Source organism: Vipera ursinii, assembly GCF_947247035.1.
Source record: "Vipera ursinii genome assembly, chromosome: 2".
Taxonomy (NCBI): Eukaryota; Metazoa; Chordata; class Lepidosauria; order Squamata; family Viperidae; genus Vipera; species Vipera ursinii.
Genome location: NC_139513.1, coordinates 148129536 through 148148002, shown reverse-complemented (window position 1 = coordinate 148148002; position 18467 = coordinate 148129536). Strand labels below are relative to the sequence as shown.

General features: G+C 41.5%; 1 protein-coding gene across 1 annotated transcript in view; it reads right to left on the bottom strand.

Moving 5' to 3' along the window:
* The window catches only part of LOC310635764 (unconventional myosin-Ia-like), a gene marked incomplete at its 5' end in the record, with an annotated part of 51536 nt that overhangs the window by 13558 nt on the left and 19511 nt on the right, over positions 1-18467 (bottom strand). Inside the window, 9 exon segments of the mRNA XM_083355006.1 lie at positions 1692-1760; positions 3192-3341; positions 6995-7088; positions 7452-7652; positions 7779-8005; positions 9227-9427; positions 11506-11568; positions 14132-14236; positions 16154-16219. Of these exon segments, the coding sequence (XP_083211132.1) occupies positions 1692-1760; positions 3192-3341; positions 6995-7088; positions 7452-7652; positions 7779-8005; positions 9227-9427; positions 11506-11568; positions 14132-14236; positions 16154-16219 (1176 nt within the window).

Genomic DNA, 18467 nt, shown 5'->3' with positions numbered 1-18467 from the left:
GGTGGAGCAGTGGGCTAATGCCTCCTTAAGTAACACCAGCTGCCTGCAATTAGTGCAGGTTTGCATCCCACCAGGCTCAAGGTTGACTCAGCCTTCCATCCTTCCGAGGTAGGTAAAATGAGGACCCAGATTGTTGGGGGCAATAGGCTGACTCTGTAATAATGCCGCTTGGGTGTGTGTGTGAAAGCCCTAATAAGCAGGCATATACATAGAATGAAGGCTACTGCTAAGCTTGTAAGCCGCCCTGAGTCTTCGGAGAAGGGCGGGATATAAATGGAATTAAAATAAAAAAAAAATAGTGATTTGATTTGCAGTATGCTAGTTTCCCATTCATTTCAAAATTAGCGTGAAAACCCTAATAAGCAGGCATATACATGGAATGAAGGCTATTGCTAAGCACATTGATTTGTGCTTTAAGTTGTAAGCTGCCCTGAGTCTTCGGAGAAGGACGGGATATAAATGGGATTATATATATATATATATATATATATATATATATATATATATATATATATATATATATATATATATATATATATATATATATATATATATATATTTCAAATGTTAACTCTTTAGATTACCTTGCTAGGCCCCAAACATGGGGCAAATCTTTATTTCCTGTTTTCAGCCTATCTTGAAGGCTATCGAACAGGCAGTAGTCACACCGGACAATTCCTATATTTGTGTAAATTACTAACAAAGAATTAAAGGGAAACTGAGATGCATTTCTGACTTATTAGTCGTCATCAGTCAGCCATACCCTTCTGAGATTCGAACCATGGGCTGATTGCATAACACTGCCTCATATGCAATCAGCCCATGGTTCGAATCTCAGAAGGGTATGGCTGACTGATGACGACTAATAAGTCAGAAATGCATCTCAGTTTCCCTTTAATTCTTTGTTAGTAATTTACACACACACACACACACATACATATATATATATATATATATATATATATATATATATATATAGTATATTATTAAAACATGTCTAATAAAACATTATATATATATATATATATATATATATATATATATATATATATATATATATATATATTAAAACATGTCTAATAAAACATATATATAGTATATTATTAAAACTTGTCTAATAAAACATTATATATATATATATATATATATATATATATATATATATATATATATATATATATATATAATAGATTTATTATATATAATATATATAATAGAGTGCATATATAATAGATATTTATTGATTGAAAATAAATAGTGAATTAGCTGGCACACAGGGTAACATATGATAAGAGCCTTCTCCATTATGGAGCAAACTACATCCTTGAGATGGGACATTTGCAAGTATAGCATTATGTGATATAAACTGTATTGCCACTTCATCTGAATTCACCTAAAGATGTATACAGGAGCAACTAAGCATTATAGACAGGGATTTTTTCCCCACAAAAAAGCAGTGGGATATCGGAAGACTGTTGTATATTGACTATGCTGAAAAGAACAGAATACTATGAATGCACATCTTCAAAGATTTTGTTCTGTAATGGTTGAACATGAAAGAAGATGAATAAAGGTAAATTTAGGAACACACCTCCGATTTCTTAATTACAAGAAATTACAAGGGTTAACTTTGCACTGAATCCAGAATCTTTAAATGCCTGGCTAGATATCCATTGCACACAATTCCTCACCTTCCAACTTCGGACGCAGGCCTGGAGAAGAATAGCTGATGTTTTCATTTTTAAATATTTCTTCCTTTCCTGCAAAATAAAATGTCTACTTTACTAGAGAGATACAGTAACAGATAGTAGGCAAACCACTTTTTGTTTGATCTGCACGCATAGCAGCCACAGCTATTGTGTACATCAAGGTTTACTGAGTTTTATTCTGCCAGAAGTTCTATCCCACATCGGTGTGATTGTCAGTCTATGAATATTATGTGGCTACTGAATTCTTTTCCCCCTAGCCTTGAGGACCCATCAGGGTTGTACAAGAAGTGCAATTTCATATGGTTTTTTCAACATGAAAAGGAAGAGGAAAAGCATGCACTATATCTATATCTATATCAGTAAGGGACGGGGTGGCTCAGTGGGTTAGGACGCTGAGCTTGTCGATCAGAAGGTTGGCAGTTTGGCGGGTTGAATCCTGAGTGTTGCGTAGCAGAGTGAGCGTCTGTTACTTGTCCCAGCTTCTGCAAATCTATCAGTTCGAAACCACGTAAAAATGCAAGTAGAAAAATAGGGACCACTACGGTGGGAAGGTAACAGCATTCCGTGCACCTTTGGTGTCTAGTCATACTGGCCACATGACCACGGAGACATCCTCGGACAAGTGCTGGCTCTTCGGCTTTGAAACGGAGATGAGCACTGGCCCCTTGAGTCGGAAACGACTAGCACGCATGTGCGGGGGAATGTTTACCTTTACCTATATCTTCAGTACATATGATATCATATCATTGTAGTCCAGTTCCTGAAATTAATCACATTAACAGCCCCCTTTCCTGTTCTGTCCCCATGCTACTCTAGGAGTTGGATGCATATTCTCCATATCTTGCCACCAAACAAACCTGGGCTGCTTTCAGCAGAAGGAAAATTCTAATAGAGATACACATCCAAGAAAGTACTATGCAGTTGGATGGATCTGGCGATGGTCCTTATGGGAACAGGCTAGACAAAGACTTAAAGCTGAGCTGCCATAGAGACCTTTGCAAAACTAGAATAACAGAATAACAGAGTTGGAAGGGACCTTGGTCTTCTAGTCCAACCCCCTGCTCAGGCAGGAAACCCTATACCATTTCAGACAAATGGTTGTCTAATCTCTTCTTAAAAACTTCCAGTGGTGGAGCATTGACAGCTTCTGGAGGCAAATTGTTGATTCATTGTTCCAATTGTCAGGAAATTTCTTCTTAGTTCTAGTTTCCTTCTCTTCGTAGTTAGTTTCCATCCGTTGCTTCTTGTCCTGCCTTCAGGCACTTTGGAGAACAGCTTGACTAGTGCTATCATGTCACCCACTAGTCCTTCTTTTCATTAAATTAGACATACACAGTTCCACCAACTGTTCTTTATATGTTTTAGTCTCCAGTCCCCTAATCATCTTTGCTGCTCTTCTCTGCACTCTCTGCACAAAATCAGTAGAGTTTGCTTGTCAAAAGTAGCTAAACATATCCAACTCTGAGTCTGTTTGTTTCTTACTCTTTGGCCCCGGAACCAAGCAGAAATAAGCATCTGGCTCCTGCGCATCTCTTGGTAATGCTTACGACACCGCCATGCTCGAAAAGTTGCTTGGATTAAGGCAGCCAATTCCTGTACTCGCTGCTGGCGTCTCCTCTCCAAATCAAAAAGCTGTAAAGAAGGTTGGAAAGTCACCAAGATGGACTAAGGTTTGAGTACAGGTAGCATTCTACAGGTAGTCCTTGACTCACAACCACAACTGGGACCAGAACGTCTGTTGCTAAGCAATGTGGTCACTAAGTGAGTTGTGCCCAATTTTAGGATTATATTTGACATGGAATAATAATAATAATAATAATAATAATAATAATAATAATAATAATAATAATAATAATAATAATAATAATAATATCATCACCTTACATTTTAAGGAGATACCTGGTTGATACCTAGGATGCTGGCAGCAACCCATGTCAACCATTAGTGTCAGTCAATTTGAGTGTTCAGTTGACTGAGGTTGATGTTTAATGAATAAAAGTTTTATTATAATAATAATAATTTGAAAGGGACCTTGGAGGTCATCTAGTCCAACCCCCTTGTTCTAACTGCCAGGAAGTTTCTCCTTAGTTCCAGGTTGCTTCTCTCCTTGATTAATTTCCATCCATTGCTTCTTGTCCTGCCTTCAGGCGCTTTGGAGATGATCTAAACTGTTAATATGATCACTGGTCATATTAACAGTTTGACTCACATCATAGCAGCAAGACAAGGAACTGAAGTTGAATTTACAGAACTGAAATCAAACCACAATAAAAAAAAGTGCAGGTGGTCCTCTACTTATGACCACAATTGAGCCCGAACTTTATGCTGCTAAGTGAAACATTTGTTAGCTGAGTTTTGCCCCCTTTTTCTCGTCACAGTTGTTAAGCGAATCATTGCAGTTGTTAAGTTAGTAACATTGTTGTAAAGTGAATCTGGCTTCCCCATTGACTTGGCTTGACAGAAGGTCACAAAAAGTAATCACATGACCCCCGGGGACATTGCAAGTGTCATAAATATGAGTCAGCTGCCACATGTCCAACATTTGATCATGTGATCATGGGGATGCTACAATGGTCCTAAGTGTGAAAATCAGTCATCAGCCACTTTTTCAGTGATGTTGTAATGGTCACTAATTAAATTGTTGTAATATCGCTTTCAACACCTTCATGCAGTTTTCTTGGCATGGCCCAGAAGGGATTTGCCACTGCTTTCTTATGAAATGCTTTTTTTAATTTCTTGCCTAGGGTTTCTTGATGGTTCCAAACTATCCTGTCTGATCCTGCTTATTGCTCTAGATAAGTCAAGGTTGATGAGGTGTTGCCACTCTTTTCAGTAGTTCTGTTTCTTAGATTTAGATTTAGATTTAGGTTTTATTAGATTTATATACCGCCCTTTCCCGAAGGACTCAGGGCGGTTTACAGGGCATTTTAAAACCATACCAATACAAAATACAAAGTTAAAAGACAAATAAAAGATTAAATTATCCTGTTGTGACTCAGGGTCAGCCTGTGGGTTCGGCACCCGGCTCAGATGTTTCGGATGACTCAGATGAGGGGGAGGAGGTGTGTGTGGGTGACGAACCGGCTGATGATGGCTTGCAGGCTTGGCAGAGCTCCCAGCCGGGGCCCTCTTCTCAGCTTCATGAGCCCGATAGTGCGGAGGATGATGACCCACAGCTGGCCCTGTTCAAGGACGCCCGACGCAGGAGGCAGTCGAGCAGGACCAAGCAGAGAAAGGCTGCGGGTCTCCTCGGGAGGAGGCAGAGGGAGGCCACGCCCTGAACTCTAAATAAAAGGAGTGTTTGGGGAAGGGCTGGTTGCTGAAAGCAACTTTTCCGCTTGAGGATTCAAGTTCCAGTGTTTTTGTTTCTTGTTCTGTTAATTGACTAATAAATCTTGGCACACGCTTTTCAGCCTTGGACGCTCTCCAGTCTCTACTGTCTGAATAGGGGTTTGCCTTATTACAAGGCCGGTAGTTGGCTGGTTCAGAACATATCCCTGAAAATAAAACCCAGTTAAAATTCTCAGCCTGGGTCAGAGAGCTCAAAGAGCCAAGTCTTCAGGTCTCGGCGGAATGAGCGTAGGTCAGGGGCAGTCCTGAGCTCCACGGGCAGCTGGTTCCAGAGGGCAGGCGCACCCACAGAGAAGGCCCTCCCCCTGGGTGTTATCCGCCGGCAATCTTTTACTGGCGGCAGCCTGAGAAGACCCTCTCTCTGCGAGCGCACTGGACGAAGGGAGCTTGATGCTGGCAGCAGGTGTTCCCTCAAATATCCTGGACCCAAGCCATTTAGGGCTTTATAGGTCATTACCAGCACCTTGAATCTCACCCGGAGGGCAACCAGAAGCCAATGCAGCTCACAGAGAAGAGGTGTTTACATGGGAGTATCGGGAAACCCCCATCACAACTCATGCGGCCGCATTCTGCACCAGTTGAAGCCTCCGAGTGGTCCTCAAGGGCAGCCCCATGTAGAGAGCGTTGCAGTAGTCTAAACGGGAGGTCACGAGTGCATGAGTGACTGCGTAGGGCATCTCGGTCCAGGTAGGGTCGCAACTGGTGCACCAGGCGAACCTGGGCAAAAGCTCCCCTGGTCACGGCTCCTATATGATCTTCAAAGTTGAGCTGTGAGTCCAGGAGGATGCCCAAGTTGCGAGCCCTATTAAGGGGGGGTAACACCTCACCCCCCATCATTAAAGGTGGAATAGTTTGGTTAGCCCGAGATGCCGATATGTAAAGCCACTCAGTCTTGGCAGGATTGAGACAAAGCCTGTTTCTCCCCATCCAGACCTGGACCGCCTCCAGGCAACGAGACATCACAGCAAGGGCATCACTGGGTTGGTTCGGGGTGGAGAGAAAAAGTTGGGTATCATCAGCATACTGATGATACCCCACCCCGAAACCATGAATGATCTCGCCCAGCGGCTTCATATAGATGTTGAACAGGAGGGGCGAGAGAACCGACCCCTGAGGGACTCCACAAGTGAGAGGCCTCGGGGTGGATCTCTGCCCTCCCGTCAACACTGACTCCGAGCGGCCCAAGAGATAGGAGGAGAACCACCGTAAAATGGTGCCTCCCACTCCCAGCCCCCTGAGCCATCGCAGTAGGATACCATGGTCGATGGTATCAAAAGCCGCTGAGAGATCTAATAGGACTAGGACAGAGTTCTGGTTTAGTTAATGTAAACTTTGGAAAACTACAAGGAACTGGAAGAGCAGTGGGAAGGCTTTGCCTTTTTATTTTTATTTTAGTAAGGGATCGATAACGCTCAGCAGGAAGAAATGATATACTTCAGATTTATTCGTATCGCACTACATAAATACGAGCAGTGGCTCTAAGCGGTAATTATTGTTGCAGTGCTTGGCAGGGTTGGCAATATTTTGTACGCTATTTCAGCACTTCTTTCCAAAATCACTTGTTTAAATTGCTCTTTCTTGTTCTCCGTATGTAATTAAACTGCGAAATCTGGCTGAGCACGTCATATTATCATGAGCAAATCTTTCACTGTATAATCAATACACCAGTGGAGTCAAAAGAAAGAGGAAGCAACAGCGGCAATCAAAAAGAGTATGGTATCACTGAAGTGGGAGAATGTAAAGGAAAAAAATGGATTAGCTTGCACAGGCATATTTTTATGAGGCATTAAAATCCCCGCTTTCAACTAGAAAATTCAAAGTGAGGAATATCCCGCATAGTCCTACAAACAAAATCTTCTTTCCCTTTCACTCTTAATTAGCATAGCCATCTTGCTCCCTTCGGCTTCCATTGATCTGAAGTACCATTAGCTCACCGTGGATGGGGTTCGGATGAAAATCTTGGTGTGTCCGTATGCCAGTTCTTTGGGATCAATGCACAAGCTGTTCAAGACTCTTTGAACACCATCCCTGTACCAGGAAAGAGAAGAGATCAAATATTGCTTGAGTAGGCAAATAAGTGCTGTGGTCACTGGTTATAAAACAGTGGGATGGCCACAGTTCCTACGCCAAACATCAAGCAGTATTGGTTATGCCACCACCAACCAAATTCCCCAGATGGTGTCTCAGTTTTATAGAGACTAGTGCCTAGAGTAGTTCTGGGATATCTCTGTTATGTTTTCCGCAATTATATCTGTTCAGTACTTTTCAATATTCCTTTCAGGCACATTATATCGAACCATTAGCTCTTTTACCAGCTGGACCTTCTGCTGAATTCTCAAAGTTATCAGAAGGCCCTACTGACAACAACTCTAGCACATGACCTTGGCCTACCTTGCACTTCCTTTCCAATGTGGCCAGGTCTCCTTGCAGAGTATCTTATAACGCTCCAGACATGGCTCATAAGTCTGCCTAAAGGCATAGCCAGCCCGCCGGACCTGCACATTCTCCAACAGCCCAAGGTAGCGGACCTGGGCCCGGACTAGCCCATCAGTGAATATAGCCGGCATCTTGTTATCGTTAGGCTTGATACACCTGACAGCAGAGAGAACATGAGCAGAGCCTTGTTGAGACAGAATAAACTAGTCAATACGTTTAGTTAAAGCCCAATGCAATTCAACCCTAGTTTGACTTCCTCACGTGGAGGTAGGCATTCGTTACCTGATATAATTGGGGTTCTTGGAATAGAGGTTTTTCATGAGGGTGAAGACAGAGGCTTTGAACTGAGAACCGGCTGTAGGTGGGCGCTTGAGTGAAGCTCTTTGTGGGTCACCTTCAGGGAAGAGGCTGCGTAATAGCACATGCTTGGCCTTCCACATGGCTTGTGACAGATCTCGAAAGAGCAGGTCATTGTTCTTCTCAATGAATCCGGTCACATTGTAAGTTACCTTTGGGAGAGACTGGCTTTAGACACATCCTTTAGCAGGCACAGTGCTTCATCTAACATTGTGTTTAGGAGACACATGCAAAGGAAGCATCATGTTGACCATAAGATGGTTACTAAATGTTCTGGCCTAGGCCCACAACACTGTTCATCATCTTTTCTAAAGGAATCTCACAACATACTGTATTTATGCTGCAAAGCAATGTATCTGCTTTTAGCATCATGTTTATCAACATTTATTAGTTATTTGTTATTATGCCTTGGAACTCCACTAAGAAGCCAGGAAGTGGAGAACATCCTGGGCACCTAATTTGCTTTCTGGTAAATGGGAGCTTTGTGTCTGACCTACCATGTCAGGTAATTTTGCCAGTTTGCAAGGTACCCATAGCAGCCGTTTTATGAAAGTGCTCTCAGATTTCTAAATTTGTTCCTGCTCCCCAAACAGTGTCTGTTCCTATGATAAGCTAGCCCTTATCTAGTTTCCATGACTATGTACATGGTACATAATTCCTGTGTCTTCTTTCTCATTTTTTAATGAAACTAAAGATAATAAAGTTTGTGTAATATTTTCCCTTTCTATACTCTTATAACCATATGCTCCAGGTTCCATTCGATTCAGATCCCTTTATTATCTCTTGCCTTTATTTTACTTTTCACTACACTTTACTCTTATTCTGCATGTTGCATAATATTATTTACCCTCAAAGAGAAATATTTTAATGAATATGTACGTATCTACATATGTATGAGTTCTTACTCATTCTAAATGCTTGAGCAAGGGGCTGGACTAGAAGACCTCCAAGGTCCCATTCTACTCTACTCTATTCTATTCTACTCTATTCTATTCTATTCTATTCTATTCTATTCTATTCTATTCTATTCTATTCTATTCTATTCTATTCTATTCTATTCTATTCTATTCTATTCTATTCTCCTGTATTCATCATACATTTTATTTTATTCTATTCTCCTGTATTCATCATACATTTTATTATCTACCCTTGAAAGATTCCTGCCTGGCTTATATTTCAGTCCTGACACAAAATACTCAGCTGCCTTCCCTGTCTGAACTATTTTATTCAGTTTTATACTGGTATAGATCATATCACTAATACTGAGAACATCTCCAAAGAGACCCAAGATCACCAAGTTTAGAAAACCAGGTTCATCTCCTTTTCTCTTCCTTCTTTGCTTCCAAGAACTGAGAAAGACCAACACTACTTGCCTTTCCAGCATAGTGTTGGATTCGAAAGCAGTTGACGGGCAAGCTGGCATCCATGATGTGCTTGGCATTCTGGGTAACTCTACTCTCATAGCGCTGATGTTTTGCAAAGACCTGGTTAAGTTTGTTCAGGAATGTTTCTTCATTCACTTCCCCTGGGCGAAGACACTCTTCGTCCAACATAGCTAGAATTCCACTTTTGTTCTGTTAAAAGAAGTACAAATTACAATGTTGCTCTCTCTGTATTTTTTCATTCCTGACCTTGCACAGTTTTAACAATTGTCTGGAAGGCAGTGGTGATCTTAAAAAAAATCTACACCCTGCAGCTCTTCAGAGCACACCGCATATTGCTGATAGGGGCACCTTGAAGCTACGGATCCGTAATGAGATGTGGGCTCACAGACAGTTAGAAAATCTTCCCCCTCAATTTTCAAAGTTACTTTATCATAGATTCTAAGTCAGTGTCCCCTAACCTGGACATATTCTAGATATCCAAATTTCCCCAACCAGCACGACTATTTCTGAAAGTTGAAATGCCCATATCTGGAGAGTGGCAAGATTGGGGAATAATGGTCTAAGCCAGACATGTCAAACTCATGATGTCATGTGACGTTGCGTGACATATCAGAACTTTTCCCCCATTGCTGGCAATTGGGTGGGTGCAGTTTTGTTGTGATGCATCTGGCCTGCAGGCTGGCAATTTGACACCCTTGGTCTAAACTACCGTATTTTCTGGCGTATAAGACGACTTTTTAACCCATGAAAATCTTCTATTGCTAAGCACATTGGTTTGTGCTTAAATTGTAAGCGGCCCTGAGTCTTCGGAGAAGGGCGGGATATAAATGGGATTAAAATAAAAATAAAATAAAATTCTCAAAAGTTGGGGGGTCGTCTTATACGCCCAGTCGTCTTATACGCCGGAAAATAGTACATAAATCAATCGAGCACCCCCGTTCTTGCAAAGCAACTTCAAGCCTCCTTAGTCCAGTCCCCCCTCCAACGTGACTCTCCCTTCCCACCCCCAAGAGCCTCTAAGCCCCTTCCCCTCCGCCTTGCAAACGCCAGACCCCAGGAGAAGCAGGAAGCCCCTCCCCCTCGCCCAAGCGGCATCTGAGCATAAGCAGAGCGTGCCCTGCTACCCGCTATCTCTCCTGGCAGTCTGGACAGTGGTATTTGGCGGCCTGGCCCCCCTCTCGCCCGCAGATCACACAGCGGCCCTCGCCAGCCAGCCTCGGCATGGCCGCCCCAAGCCTGGCTCTCCAGCGCGTCTTCCGGGCCTGCCTGGCCAACCGCCTCCTGGGCGGGGTTTGGCTCCAAACGCGGCAGCTGCTCCGTCTGCAAATGTACTCTCAAAGCCGGATTGCGCTTGGCCGTGCAGGCTGCCGAAAGGCGGGGAGTCGGAGTTCCTGTGGTGGTTGCGGCTTCTGGCATGGCGTTTGCAGAGTCTGGCCTGGAAGAGCGCGTCGTGTGAACGCAGCTCTTACGTTTATTCCAAAGGGTGGGTGGAAGGAAAAGCCCCTTTGGGCTTCAAAAGGGAGGCTTTGCACCATCTGCATCAGACGGGGCTGAATCGGGCTTGTGTCAGGCACTTGGCAACTGGCATGTAAGTATTTTCCGGTGTATAAGACGAAAAATCTTGAAAATCTTCTCAAAAGTCGGGGGTCGTCTTATACGCTCAGTCGTCTTATACGCCGGAAATATATGGTATCAAATTCCCAATAATTGATACAGATGCATATCCAGGTTTCTTTAGTTGAAGAATCAACACTGTAATACATTCCAAAGATTCTGGACACTCTACATTACGGGTGCCAAACTCACCACGTCACGAGACATGTCATGACATATCGTGACTTTTTTCGCATTGCTGGTGTTATGTATTGGTGTAAATACTTGGAAAACTGTTAGTGTTAGTTAACTACTTTGTGTGTTTAAACTCCAGACTGCTTGTCTCCAGAGTTGTTACTTGTGTTTTTAAGCAGGAAGATTGCTTTAATTTTATTGGCCGCCGCCTAGCGGTGATCCGTATAAATAGAAGCTTAATGGCAGTTTACCCCTGCTTTTGTGTTAACCTAATAAATGTGTTGCTGTTTCACTGAACTGCCTCGTCAATACCTCACCGATCCGGAAACATAACAGCCGGAGCTGAGGTGGGCGTGGCCTCCACATGATTCAGGCCAGCAGTTTGACACCCCTGCTCTACATGCATTAAAGAAAAGAATAGATTTGGCTAGTATGGCATTGCCCCTGTTTTACCTTCCCTTGTTTTGAAAGCAACTTACATCTTCTATTAAGTTACAAATGATGCTGTTATCAAAATAATCCACATGGGTCCAAGTAATGCCCTGGAAGGGAGAAAAAAAAGTTACATCAGCAAATGTATCTGGGAAAAACTTTGAGACCAACTTCTGGTTGATTTGCTGCCTCTAAGTCTGATGGAAATTTCTCAGGAGGAAGGAGAAATCAGGAGACCACCCACTGGTGCTGCAGAATTGCCCAGGAATTTAGTTTCTTGTGATGGATTGTAGGTTGATGTGCTTGAGAGCCAAGAAATTAAATTTCATTTAAATTAATTAAATGAAATTTACAAGGTGCCCTTAATTGTTGTGCAGCCTTCAGAGACCTTTGACTGGCAAAAGCTCACTTTCTTAAACACTTTATTAATTAATTACCTTATATCCTAAAGTATATGTATTATGAGCAACAGTGAAGATCAAAGACTCAGTGAGTGCATTCTTGTTGAAATTAGGAAGAGGGGGAAAAAACCCTACTATTTTAAAGGATTACAATTTAAAAGAAGATCATGATCTAAGAAAGTTTTAAATGGACAAAGGGGACATGGGTATTTTTTTTAAAAAAAGAAGAAATTATTTTTCTGGTTGAAAGTACCCTTGGAAATAGTAAAATTAATTAGATTGGAACTTTATAAGAATGTTGCTGGTTTGTTTTTAAGTACAGTACTAATTGGTGGATTATTAAAAAAAGAAGATAAGATAACATGAGCTAAATTATGAGACTGCAACTACAGAGACCTAATTGGGACTAAAGCAGGGGTCTCCAACCTATGGGCCGTGGTCCGATAGTGGACTGTGGCCTCCTGGCCACTGGGCTGCAGGAGAGGCTGGCTAGTGTATGCATGTGTGCGTGCACTCCCTTACTTGCACTAGTGCTATGACTGTGGGGTGCAAAAACAGGACACCGCACCACAGGGCGCAAAAATGGGTTGCTGCTGCGCCTCAGGGCATGAAAATGGAATGCCGCCATGCCTTGGGGCATGAAAATGGGACGCTGACACCGCACCGCGGGGTGCAAAAATAGGCACCACCGCACCGCAGGGCGCAGGAACAAGGTGCTGTGCCACACAAGAACGAGGGAGGCTAGTGAGTATCACGTGGGTGCTAGCCCCACCCTGTGCATGTAAAATGCTTCCCTCTCCCTTTTCCTAAGGTCCGCCAACTGACAAAGGTTGGTGACCTCTGGATTACAGTGTTTAAGATAGAAAGAAGCAAAATGGGAGGGGGAGGGGAAGAGAAATATTATTTTACTTTCTCCGTAGTAATTGACTTACTTTCTCTCCACGACAACCACAAGCAAAGATGCCAAATTGGGAGAAAATACAAGAGTTCTCTAGAAGAATTTACAGATAAGAGCATTTCACTAAATTTATTACAGAAAATGTTTGAAGAGCTTGGCAAAAAGATGACTGCAACAATTAAAAGGTGGTTCAAAATATATGTTGAAAATATTATAATGCTTGGTGAATATATATTTTTTTTAAAAAAAATTGGATTTAAATACATACTTTGATAGAGAGAATTTTAAAGATCAATATACAATGGAGACCAGATGTCTTTCTTTTGGGAATGATTGCCACTGGGACAGGAACATGATGGACAAATGGGGAAAAACATGGAACTTTGTTTTTATAAATGATAACTGCAACAAGATTATTATGCAAACTAAGATACAGAGACTTGGCAATACTTATACTGGAGGAATGGTTGGTGAAGATGATGGTACTTGCTGAGATGGCCAAATTAACTTCTTTGATTAGAGAAAAGAGAATATCTATATTTATTGCTGACCCCTTATAGACTTTTTGTGGAAAACAGAAAAAAAACGATATATGGTTTTGATGATTAGGCAGGATAGATTATAGAAAGAAGAAAGTTATGTTGTAATCATAGAGTAAGAGATAAATTTATAATTCTACTTATAACTTATGTAAAGAAGATTGGAAGCTATTTCTTTGTATCTTGTTTTGTCCTTTACTTTTTTAAAAAAATCTTTTCCTTTCCTGCACCTTTAAATTTAATTTAATTTACATTTACTAGTTTATATGGGTTTCTATGTTCTTTTTAAAAACTTTTAATAAAACTGTTTTTAAAAAATAAATGAGAGGGTTGTTCATAAAGTTACTTTTGCATCACTGCTGTAATTGGGAATAGTCACTAAATGAGGCAGTTGCTAAACGAGGATTACCTGTAGAACAAACTGGCTCTTCATGATGGACTACAGTAAACTGAAATGTATTGGTCCTGGAGACATCACCTCATTTTGTATCACTAATTCTGCCAAATGTGTCCTTTCTTCCTTTGTATAAAATCTATTAGAACCACAGTTTTATTTTTTAAAAAATATTCCTTTTAACCCGTGGTGGGATTCAGCCAGTTCGCACCACTTCGGCAGAACCGGTAGCTAATTTTTTGTTGCCCAGGCCCAGAATGGACTTCTGGAAGCAGCATCCACACAGAGAACCGGTTGTTCACATATCTGAATCCCACCACTGCTTTTAACCCTGAATTTAAGATGGACCTCAGCACATTTGGATTACTTGGTCAATTTATTTATTTTTTTGCACAGAATATGATTAATCCTGTCATCTCCAGATTCAAAATAACTGGTTACCTCACGAATGTATTCCTCTTGTTCCTCCTTTAAGGTGAGCAGGATAAAGATCTGCTGCAGCTTCTCATTACAGTAATTGATAATGAACTGTTCAAAACTGTTATCCTACAAAGAGGAGACAAGACAAATTTCAAAAACCAAAGGCTAAAGGATGTGTGTAACTAGGTCTTATAACACATTTAATGTTCTGCTTGGTTCAACAACCCTGATTACCTGTGATGCTAAAGAATTTTATTAGAAAAGGCACTGTCAAGTGTGGGAAAATCAGGAAGTCCAGGCAGTTCAAATGAATATAAAGGTTTATTGCAAGAATCTGAACTAATGATCAAAGCTAATTGGCATATGACAAAAATAAATAAATAGATAAATACAGAATTATGCATATACCCACATATATTATATGACACAGAGTAACAACACAGTCTAGTTCGGATTATGTTTACATGTGCATGGTGAGAAAAACTAATCTTGTGAGTTTACCAGGCAGATGGCATAGGGAACAAAGCTATTACAGAGTCAGGTAGTCCTGCTAGAAAGTAATTGGAAGATAAAAATCAAGGTACAAAATTCAAAAGGCTGTGAAGTTAATAAGGGAGCGCAAGTGCCATTAGGCCACCAGCTATCTCTAGGGTTGCATCATAGTTTTAGATCTCCATGCTAATTGGCAAAGCCAGGTAGGTCTTAACACTCTTCTGGAAAACCTTACTTCTGTGAGTAAGGTACTCCATAGGTCTGAGAAGGTCTTCGTCCTAGAGCCCACCAGTCAAAATCTCTTAACTGGCAGGACATCAGCATGTCTTCCCTACTTGATTGGATGGGATGGGTTGATGTAATCGGGATAAGATGGTTCCTCAAGTATCCTGGTCCCATTCCATGAAGGGCTTTAAAGGTAATCACCAACACCTTGAAATTGGACCTTGAAGCACACAATGTAGCTTATGTAGCAGAGGTGTTATATGTACCACATATTTCTCAAGTATTCTTCTTTTGTCTTTCCCAACAAGATATAATGAACATCAGGTGTTAAACTAAGTTCTTAGCATTTTACAGGCTCAAAGAGCTATGTCTTACCATATAACCAAGTTTGGAATTAATGACTTTTTTAGCGAGAGCATTGGCCATAGTCTACAGAATTAGGGACAATCAGCTGGAAATCTTCTATCTCTCTGGTAGTTCCAAAATGGATAGAAAACAGCTTCCTCTCTTGATTAGAGTTGAATAAATCTCTGGGTTGGTTTCCCTTCCTTGTGAATCTGTCAAATTCATTTCTTATTATTTTTGCAGATTGTCAGTTTCATTTTGTCAAATTTCTGGTTTGTTTCTTTTTCTTTTTAAGGTCACACTAGACGAGCTGCAATTGGGTGCCCAGATTAAGAAAACATGAATCTTTGTTAAAGCAGCCACATTTTTTTCAGGGATTTTTATGGCTTTAAATATTGACTCAGTTCTCTGTTTGTATCCAGGAAGTGCCTGTCCATGTACAGATAGGCAGACAGGTGGGAAAACCCTTCAGAGAAGCTATCCATCTTTCTGAAGGACAACTTTGCTTTGGTGTTTTGAAATGGGGTGTTTTTTCTCGCACCAGTGCACTTTTGTAAAAGTGTCTTTTACAAATGCTTTGTACAGTTCAAATGTAGCTAGCTAACCTCTCACATACACAACCACCCACCACTCACATTGTATAAATATAGGGGGAAATTGATTCATCTTCAAAAGAAGCTAGCATGTAGGATGTGTGATTGCAGGTTGCACTATTGCTAAAATTGACAGGTTTTCATAGCAACTATACATCAGAGCATGACCTAAATTAGGTCAGAACATCTGAATCCCCTGTGATGGTTTTGAGTTACACACACACACACACACACACACACACACACACACACACACGGATACACAGATGCAGACACACACACACACTTGAAAGCACCAGTAAAACTCACTTAATTCTGAACCCAATTCAAAGTTCTCTATTAAATCTAGGTCTTCAGGAAGAGAATTCCAGGAATATCCAACACTTACCTGAAAAATCTCAAAACCATATATATCCAGAACACCCATCACTTTCTTCCGCTCAGTTGTTTTCACCTAAAAAGAATGGGAGGAGGGGGAAAGGAGGGTGTTGAGGATTAATTTCAAAGAATCCCAATGTTCTGAAGGTATCCCCAATTTTCTCTTTTAACTCGGGCATTGCTTGTATCCTGAACCCAGATTATGAATACCAGTTCCTGCACGAAAGGGAAAACACCCCACACCTCATTGCTATGTTCCATCTTATTCCAAGTAGCTGCAAAGCAATGTATATGGCAGTCTTGCCTGGCTTGGGTCCTTCCCGTTTGAATGCGCTATTGCTCCCATCGTACACTGACAGCAAGAACAATGCACATGGATCATAGGATGGTTGAAGCCACGGCATCTACCCTCTGGAATATCATCCCCACTGAGGTTAGATTGGCCGCAACCCTATTGGTCTTTTGGGGCAGAGATCCCCAACCTTTTGGGCACCAGGGACCAGTTCCGTGGAGGGAGGCTTTTTTCACGGACCAGAGGGTGTGTGGTTTTGTGTGCTGCCTGCATCTTGCGGATGGGGCTTTGCTTGTTTGTGTGGCCCAGTTGCTGGCATGACATAGACCGGTACGGGTCCACGGACCAGGGGTGGGGGACCCCTCTTTTGGGGAACCCCAAAGACAAGGTTCTGTCCCTTGAACTGGGGATTCCATGGCTGTATGGAGCTGGTGAGATGACTATGTCTACAAGGTGTTGGTTGGTACTCTCCCGCATTTTGCATTTCATGTTTTACATTTTATGGTTAATAATAATAATAATAATAATAATAATAATAATAATAATAATAATAATAATAATAATAATAAAGTTGGAAGGGACCTTGGAGGTCATCTAGTCCAACCCCCTGCTCAGGCAGGAAACCTTATACCATTTCAGGCAAATGGCTGTCCAGTCTCTTCTTAAAAACTTGGAGCATTCATAGCTTCTGGAGGCAGGTTGTTTTTAATTGCTTTAAATTCCCCTCCCCCTGGTTTTTGTTACTGTTGGTTTTTATTTTTTGCTTTCAACTTTGTGGGCCAAGTATTAGATAAATGTGGCTGTATAAATCGGATAAAGAAAGTGGCAGTGTAAAGCGGTAATATGTGAAATGACAGAGCATGGCAGGCCAGGTACTGCATGGCATATTCATTTCAGGGCTTCAGATACTAGATGTATCCATTCGGCACTGAAATGCAATTTCTAGCCAATTGCGAAAGGATTAGAACAGGGGTAGGCAACCTGGGCTCTTTTATGAGTCATGGACTTCAACTCCCAGAATTCATGAGCCAGCATGGCTCAGCTTCGAAACCTCTCCCTTTCCCCTCAGCGTGGCTGGCTCAGGAATTCTGGGAGTTGAAGTCCACGAGTCATAAAAGAGCCAAGGTTGCCTACCCCTGGATTAGAATATTGAAGGATGGTTTAATTCTTGCAATTCACACAATTAAAAAAAGGAAAAAATAAGACCAGGACCTGAAATTAGAACCCCTCTGGAAAGCAGGAACAAATAAAGTGTTATTTCCCAATTTTTATCCCCTCTACAAGCTTAAGAAGAAAGCATCTTTCCCAAAGACTCTCAGTGGCATAAACAGCCAGTAGTGAGCGAAATGTCTGTTTCTACTTGTTAGGAACTTCGAAATCCTTAATGGGAATCCTTAATACAGCTTCTCCATCTGGTGATCCAAAGCTGCAAGAAGCAGTCTTGCTGTCTTCAAGATAGCCCAGGTCAGCAGACCTCACAAGAACCACTCAAAAGGAATCAAATAACCCTTTTTCCAATTAACAAATTGAATTAAAAAGTCATCAGGTTTTGTGAGTTGCAGTTCACTTCCTCAAAAGCTACCCTACGCATCTGATCATGCATCTGATGCAATTCACAAAAGCTTCTGGCTTTTATTAAAATGTATTCGCTGGAAAAGATTCTGTCAGCTTTCTCCTGGTGTGTTGTTGTTTTTTTTTTTTTGCACCATAATCTGAGATGGCTCTCCTACCACATCATCAAGAAATCTATTCCATCATTACATGGAATGGAGACCGAATCTTGAAAGTTTCGCTCTCTCTCCCTCTTATACCAAAAAGAACCAAAGAAGGGCAACTTTTTTCATTTCTTCCTCACCCCTCCCATGTTTCCAGACTAAACTGCTGTTTTCGTAACAGCTGTTGCATGCCTTTTTAAAAGCTGTCTTTGTATAACTGGGGCATCCTCGTGTTCTTTTTCCGTGGTTAAAGCTTTAATTTCTATGCACCTCTCGCCTTTTCAGCAACGACTGAAAACTGATACAATGCTCTAGCC